General features: G+C 36.3%; 1 protein-coding gene across 1 annotated transcript in view; it reads right to left on the bottom strand.

The window, feature by feature from the left end:
- Positions 1–4,075: 4,075 nt before the first annotated feature.
- The window catches only part of CEP85L (centrosomal protein 85 like), a 164,335-nt gene continuing 159,875 nt past the window's right edge, over positions 4,076–8,535 (bottom strand). Inside the window, 1 exon segment of the mRNA XM_047759656.1 lies at positions 4,076–8,481. Within this exon segment, the coding sequence (XP_047615612.1) occupies positions 8,318–8,481 (164 nt within the window). The 3' untranslated portion in view covers positions 4,076–8,317.

Raw genomic sequence — 8,535 nt, 5'->3', positions numbered from 1 at the left:
GGCAGATTTTCTTCCCATCTCTTCCTTTCACTGAGTAAGTGATGTTTGGGGGACCCTGGTTTCCTGTAAATGTCTTAGTCCCCACCCTCTACCTTATATAGAGGTAGAGGCCTTGCATTGTCCTCATTTGACTGTTAAAAGTGATCACTTAGCACAACCACATGATCTAATTTAGCGTCACCAACAATGGCGCAAACCGTTATCAAGGAACTTCCAAATGTGATCAATGAGAAAGGCACAATGAGAAAGGCACAGCGCTTTTGCTAAAAAATTTTGCTCTGAATCTAAACATCAGGAAAGAATAAGATGTCCAGATTTTGGCACATTCTATACAATACTAGCAAATACTGATGTTATAGAATTCAGAAATTCTCAGAAGAGACATTGCTTTTTTTGTTTGTTTTTGAGAATTTAAATCAGGAGTCTTACATGTCTTTTCTTGAGTAAAGCAAACACCTGAGTCATAAATGATGCAGCTTAAAAGCTGGCTTTGGAGACTCTACTTTTTTTTAAGTTTTAGTATCTGATATCTTTTTTTACAGCTGTTTGGGCCTCAATTGGACGGAACAAGGGGAATGGAAACGAAGTATCCATGACAAATGGGAAAATATTGAAGACAGAAACTTTAACGTTTGACAACTAATTTGTCTAGGAGATATTATGGAAGGTGGAATACACCCCCAAAGAAGACTACACCATAATTCCTGGAATCTATGAACATATTAGATTACATGGCAAAGAGGAATTTAGATTGCTAATCAGCTGACCGTAAAGCAGGGAGAATATCCTGGACTATCTGGATGGGTCCACTGTGATCACATGGGGTTCTTAAAAGGGGAAGAGGGAGGCAACCAAAGAGATGGCAGTGAGAGTGACTAGGCCCAGCATTGCTGGCTTTGATGAGAGAAGAATGGGGCCATGGGTCAAGGAGTGTGATAAACCCCAGCAGCTGGAAAAAGAAACAGATCTTCTCATAGAGCTTCCAGAAAGAAAACACAGCCCCTGTCAACACCTTTCTAATTCAGGAAGACCCATTTTGGACTTGTGATGTATAGAATTATAAGATAATAAATTGTGTTGTTATAAACTAATTGGGGCAATTTGTTATGAATACAGTAAGAAACTGATATGAATGGGGATGTGTGAAAGAAATAACCACAAAGGATTCTTGGATGAAAGTGCAACGTACAGAACTGGAGAAGCACAATGAAGAAGCAGGTATGGGAAAGAGGAGGAGTTTAATTTTGAACATAGAACTGAGACAAGAGGAACTCTAGTGAATGGTTCAGTCAGGCTTCAGAGCCTAAGGGCCCTGGTTCTTAGAAGCTGTTCCAACTTGGTTAAGATACTAAACCTCTCTGTGCCTCAATCTTTTCACCTGAAATAGGAATAATGGTACCTACTTCATAGAGAACTATAAAGAGGACTAAATGGGATAATTTATACAAGGTCCTTGTACTTGATGTATGCTCAAATGATTGTTGGTTGATGAGGATAATGATATAAATAATTTATACAAGGTCTTTGTACTTGACGTATGCTCAAATAATTGTTAGTTGATGATGATAATGATATAAATAATTTATACAAGGTCCTCGTACTTGACGTATGCTCAAATAATTGTTAGTTGATGATGATAATGATATAGAAGACACACTTCCTATTCATTTTTAGTCATCACAGGCCATTAAACAACTTTAACCTCTTGGTTTATGACTAAATGATCAGTGTAGGAATAAGACATGTAACTTAAGTTATCCTGCTTCTTTGTTTAGAAGGGATGACAGCTGTACTATTTCTGCTTAAATGATTATTCTCCAGACTTGTGCATACATAGATGGAACTGCATTCATCGTTTAAACTGACATTTTGCTCCGCTTTTAAGACCCTGGATTTGCCCTTACAAAACCTACACAGCTGGCCCAAAGCCTGGTGAGGCGGCTATGCTCCAGGAACACTGGGGCTGGGAAGTAACTGTGTCTGATCCAGTGGCCTGCACCCACAGACGGCCAGAAAGAAGACAATCACAGGAGAGATTATAATACAAGAGATCCAAGAGATGGAGGAAAATGGAACTTGCCCAAGTCAGGTTTGTTATCACTTTACTCGTCCCATTAGAGCTTCACAACCCCCGGGATGACCTATGCTTTAAAGACCATGTTTTCTCCTTGGAAACTGTTCTTCCTTCGTGGGGCTAAGGGCGGGTATTTGTGCGTCTCTTAGAGGTCAGCGCATCCTACTTGCTCCTAACAATTAAATGTAACACAAAGTTAAGACAATGTGCCTGCTCTAAGGGAGCTCAAGTTCTGGTGAATGACCAGCGCCAAACAACAGCATGCAAAGTTTGTTTCTAGAAGGATGAGACCAAGTGTTTCACAGGACATGTGGAGATGCATGGAACACAGGTGGCAGCAATATAGAGGACAATGCTCCAGAGAAAGTATAAACAAAAGTGCCTCTGCTACAGAGCTGTTTTCCAACTCTGACTCTCCACTGCCTTGCGGTCTATTAAACTTCATTTTCCAGAAAGTAAGTAAGTGAAAATCGGTTAGAACCTGAGGTTGTAAAAGAATGCTGTCTTTCAACTCTGGGCAGAGAACTGAAAGATCCCTGGGCTATTTCCACTTTCGGTTATTATGAATAAAACTGCTGTGAACATTCATTTACAAGTCTCTTTTTAGATGTATGTTTACATTTATCTCAAGGAAACACCTAGGGTGCAAATTTCCGGTCACAGTGTAGGTGTATGTTTAGTTTAAAAGCTTCTATTATGTGGGAATCAACAGAGAGCATGAAGCAAGTCTGTTTAAGTAAAAACAGGTCGGCTAAAAAGGAAAGACTGTGTGTGATTCCATCAAGTTTTTGTTTTTGTTTTTAATCAGGGACAAAGTTTTATTTAAATATCATAGAAATCTTTTATCACAATTTCAGTCCTCAGCCAGGAATCTCCTCTAAGGAGAATGTCAAGTGCTATTCATTTGCAAACTGCTCTCCTGGATCCACATTCTTCTGATTGGCACCATCACTAACAGCATGTTATACTTCTCTTTTTAACGGAGCCTTCTGCATTTCCACATGGAACGACTCTGTTTGGTGGGGAGAGTTGTCATGAAAAGAAGTTCAAAGTATTGGCAAAATTGCTGGGATGTACCCCATCAAAGGCCCTCTGCTGACTCCATTGAAAACACTTTACTTTTTAAACCAGATAAAAATCAATCACACCTTTCATTATAAGGATAAACCTCTTCATTAACCACCTTGGAAATATTGTAGCATTCCATCTATTCTGTTTTCATTTCCAAGTCATTTGCCTGCAACCTGAGGAGTCTATGATGAGATTCTTTTTCCTGTTAACTGAATTAGATGCCGTGTTAGAGATTCTTGACAGAGTAATGCCAAGTTAGCGGGACTAGAAACAATGCTGCTAATCCAAATATTAATGAGCTGGAGACATTAGGCATATATGAGTTAGGACAAGGACCTAGGGTGCCATCAAAGCTGTCAAGGCCTCAGAGTAACCTTTTAATTAATAAGGTCTTATTTGCATATGTTTCAGTAAGGTTTCAATCTCTGATTAGAAGGGAGAAAAGAAAAAAGATTTAACTTAACAGCATTAATGAACTGAAATCTGATTTTGTTTGTTGGACAAGTAGAAAGACGACTCATGACTCAAACAGGAATTTTAGAAATTCCAAGTGGAGACACAGAACTATTAACTGAAATGGATAGACATGCCCTTGTATTTATAGCACCTGCCATCAGAAAATCTCAGTGCCCTACATGGGAAGGCCCTGAGAAAAAGCTTCTCAACAATTGAAAAGAAACTGTATGACAGACCTAGAAAGCAGAGGTGTCCCTGTTCTAGTAAGATATTCTCTTCTGTACTTAGACTTTAAAAAGTTAAGTCATCATATTCTTGTCATTGAGAATTCAGGAGAGTCTGAAATTTCAAATACAATTTTTATATTAACATTAGGCACCTGGCAAACTTTTTTTTTAAATAAAAAATTTATTTCTTGGTAAATACAAATTTCAACATCAACAAACAATAGTCCAGTGGAAAAATACTTAGCCATTAACATTGAAAACTTTTTTTTTATTTAATAAATATAACTTTGGCATTCAAAATTCTAGCTGTAAACCCTATTAAAAAACAAAAACCACCCCTTTACAAAAAAAGAGGCAAGAATGATATACATCAGAAGGCATAATAAGCCAACCAGTGGCTTCACATTCTTTTTACAATAACTGTATTTCAATTAAGTCATGACCAATGTATTTACACATGAGGTATTCTGGGGGGGTTCAAAAACTGAACCTAGTTTACAAAAACCCACCAGTCGCAGTGACTGATTATACACTCTGCTGTGCTTTTAATGTAACCACCTAGCACCGTACTATTTATCATCACACCAATGTGATGCTGAATTTTACATTTACGTATTTAAATAACTATTTATACATATATGTACACACACATACACACAAATGACTACATTCCAAAGGAGTTTCTTGCTCACTAAACAGGGAAAAGGCTGGGCTCCAAAGACCTATATCTGATACCTCCTCTCATGTTTACTGTTTTCTAAGGTATCTACCTATTAATGAACTGACCCTTGCTTTTAAAAAAAAAATCCTTAATCAAGTCTATTTACAGAAGAACAAGGTGCAGTAATCATCAATATCCTTATAGCGCATGTAAAACAGAAATGAATGCTTACTGCAGGCAAAAAGGCACAGAAGGTTCTCTGTATGCAGCTGCACTATGTGTTGTTAATGACTGACATTCGAAACTATATTCTTAACATACTCAATACTTTTAAATAAGAAAAAAGCCCTAAAATCCAAAACCTTTCCCTCTTCATGATTAAATGTATAATATTGTCACACAGCAATTTATACCATGGCATTTTGGGGTGAAGCTAGATATTCTGTTTTGTGAACACTGAAAAAAAAAAAGTAAAAAATGGAAATAAAATTAATTAACTCTGGCTCTGAGAGCTCTAGCTACTGGCAGTTTCAAATGACGTAGTCTGAGTGAGCATGGTTATGAGAATTGCTTATTATCATAATTACATATCTACAATGATAGAAATCTGCATACGAGAACGCCAATAATCCAAACGAAAGATGAGCCTGAGCTAAAATATGTGATGTAAAAATACAGCCCAAGTTCTCAGATACTGTTATGCAATGAACTATCACTGATACTGAAAGAACATTTTCCTGATAAAGTAGTTCCTTTAAAAATGCCCTCTAAGAGATTCCTATTAATACGTCTTGAACTACGACAAAATTAATTTATAAACGCTCTTATAAGTCAGAAATGTACAATATCCATTTAAGCAACACTTGCCAGCTCTTGAGATTGTCTCTAACAAGCTACTGAAAGAAGTCTAATTTAAATTGTCATGACCAAAACAATTTCACTAAAATAAAGTCCTATTAAATACTGAATCCTACTTCAAATACAGAAAGGGTCCACATTTACTTTTTTTTCAAAAAATTCAGGCATGGCTTACCTAGTCAATACTTAAGCAAATTTTCAAAGAGATTTACTTAAAAATCTAGGTTAATTTTTATCTGACATATAATTATTGTAATAACTTCCAAGAAAGTCCTAGTTCAAACTAAGACAAGATACTGCAGTGCTTCTATTTGCCCATTTAACCTAGCCTAGCAGTAAAATCTTTGCTTTTAATGAGATACCAATAATGTTACTATTCTAACACAAGAGGTCATCTTGGGAAAGGGGAATTTCTGAAAAATAAAAATCAAATTAAATACTGAAAAAAATCAGACCACCACTAGTTTTATTTCCCCCCAATTCCCTTCAAGGCTGTCTACTTATTACCTAGGCCCCTTTACAAAACCCAGGCTCCAATTCAAGGTTATTACTTACACTATCACATCTTACTTCCCCCTTTTATGGGGAGAATACATTCTAGAAACTGAAATACATCAGCAATAGTTAATTTCCCACTAAGTTAAAAAAATTTTTTTACCTCGAGATATGTGAATTAAGCCAAATTCTCTAAGTTTTAGAAAGCTAGCTTCTTAAAAAATACATACATTATTTTATGCCAACTAAGTCAGAAAACAATACATCTATAGTGATCAAAACAAATGATCAAAGGTTTAAACAACAAAAAGCATAAACCCCTAAACATATACGTTTAAGGAAGAACGTAGTGACCCAAATCAGTGATTATTTGCCCATCATTGCTATCATTTTAGGGGATCTTTATTTTCAAAATTGTGGAGGTTGGGGGTGGGAGGAGGGAATTCTATTCAAAGGGAATGCCAAAATGTTGTGTTACACTTGTAGCTTATCTATTTTAGATGCTATTATCTACTTTACTGTAAAGGGCCATTTTTATAAATACTAACATGTACAAGGCAGGACGCTTTGTGTCAGATTTTTGGTACAAATTTACTACTCCCTGATTGTCTTCAAACCACCAACATTCAAAAACAAACGAACACATTAGAAAACCAGGTTCTTGCTAGGGACTAAGTCCCTCAATGTTAGCTTAGAGACTGGAGACATTGGGCTGCAGAATCACTACAATGCACTGATTTCTTACTGCCCAGATCATAAGACATTAAAAAGGGCAGGGAGGACTCAGGCACTGAACAGAAGGAAAGTCTGATATCCTTACAATGTGTAACTGTTGAAATACAACTATAAAATAACTATTGAGAGCTGTATATAAGCCAAATTCTGAACTGATTGTCTTCCTGGGTAGTTTCCTTGAAGGCCTTTTGCCAAATACATTTTCACTGCTGAAAATATTTAGGAGCATATTTTCCTAGGAGCAGTCTTTATACCAGTATTTAAGTCTGGCAAGAAAACAGACATGTGATCTGCTCTTGCCCCCCAAAATATTATTCTGCTTGATTAACATCCTTCATTCCTTCTGTTATTTGGTCTTGACCTAAATGACACTTGGTTGCATCAAGAAATCAAAATCCAACTTATAAAGGACAATGATTGCCACAACTAAATACATTCAAAAGAATGTACTGAATGCTCTGAAGGCAACAAAATATACAGTCCTTCCAAAATATCAACTACAAGAAGGCAACAAAATATACAGTCCTTCCAAAATATCAATATCACTCATTTGGAAGTTTAAATGATTGTATATCTACTTAAAATCAGTTGCATTTCATAGTGATAAACTCCTAGAAGAACTAACCTGGCCTAGTTCGTATTCTATGAAGAACCCTGTTTTTAATGTACTTTATCTAATAAATGGAATTGCAGTATCACCTAGGTTTAGATTTTGTTTTATGCTAGTGATAATTCAGATATAAAGAATACAAGTTTGTTTTTTCTTAAAGTAGTTTCAATTTTAAAAATATAAAACTGTTAAAATGTAAACATTTGAGATTTGGATAAATAAGCTATTGTTCCAGAGTCACTTTGTTAATCTTTCTTTTACAACAATGATCTGAGGCCTTCTTTAAGTTTGTATTAATTATATATGGCTTTGTTTACATTGATATATATAGCATATAAATAGAAAATTGTAAATGGTAAGGGACACGTTAAAATTAGTTTGGATTATTTTTAAATTACCTTGCAATCCATAAATTATAATGCTAATGGGGAAAATCATCATACCAAAATTTCACACTTCTTAGGCAATTCACAAACACTCTGGAAAAACAGCTGACCTATCTATAGCACTAAAATCACCCAACCCTACAACCTCACCATCTTAGCACAAATGGCTTTGATTGTTCAAAACACAAATGGTTTTGCCTGCTGTACCACTATTAGAACACTTGTCTGCTGTGGGAACTTTGTTCAGCCAGCCTATGAAAAACCCCAAGTACAACACAAGCTTCTACATAAAAGAAAAGAAGCAAAAGAATACAGTGTGTGTGCCCTTCTCAGAAGCTTTGCTTTGACTCTAGAAATCCTTACAATTTGGGGAATAAATGTGCATGTACACACAGACACACAGACACACACACGATTAAAAGAAATCCTATCCCTTTATATGAAGGGCACTCTTCACAGCTTGGTCCTACAATCAGTAGTTTGAGAACGCAGAATTTTTTTCTTATACATGTTATCATATTTTTTATCATAAATGGTAATTTACTTTTTTGGCCTGATTAGATAAGCCCCTTCGAAATCTCATATCCCAATTCCTCCCCAAATGAACAAATCTACAGAAAAAAAAAACTACGTGCAAGTCCTATATCACTTGCAACTCTCTATCATGGCTCCTAAAAGGAAAGATGAAGAACTGTAACACAGCAGCATTCAACAATGGGTGGTTATTGCTGTGGGCCAACCCTGTCACTGGGTAACACAGTTGTCTCCCATGTCCTGAGCGTAGCGGTCGGATATTGTAGTCCTTAATTCATCTATGTCCCTTCGTAACTGGCAAACATCTGACAGTTTCTTAGTGAGTGTTTCTGGGCTGTGGTCATTCTCGGTCTCTTCAGCTGAACAGTTCATTGCTGCGGAAATAAAACATGGAGATAATCTCACATTTTTGAGGGAACAAAGGCATT

Source organism: Phacochoerus africanus, chromosome 2 (assembly GCF_016906955.1).
Source record: "Phacochoerus africanus isolate WHEZ1 chromosome 2, ROS_Pafr_v1, whole genome shotgun sequence".
Lineage (NCBI taxonomy): Eukaryota > Metazoa > Chordata > Mammalia > Artiodactyla > Suidae > Phacochoerus > Phacochoerus africanus.
The sequence above is the reverse complement of the archived record's forward strand: the minus strand, read 5'-3'. Positions and strand labels throughout refer to the sequence as shown.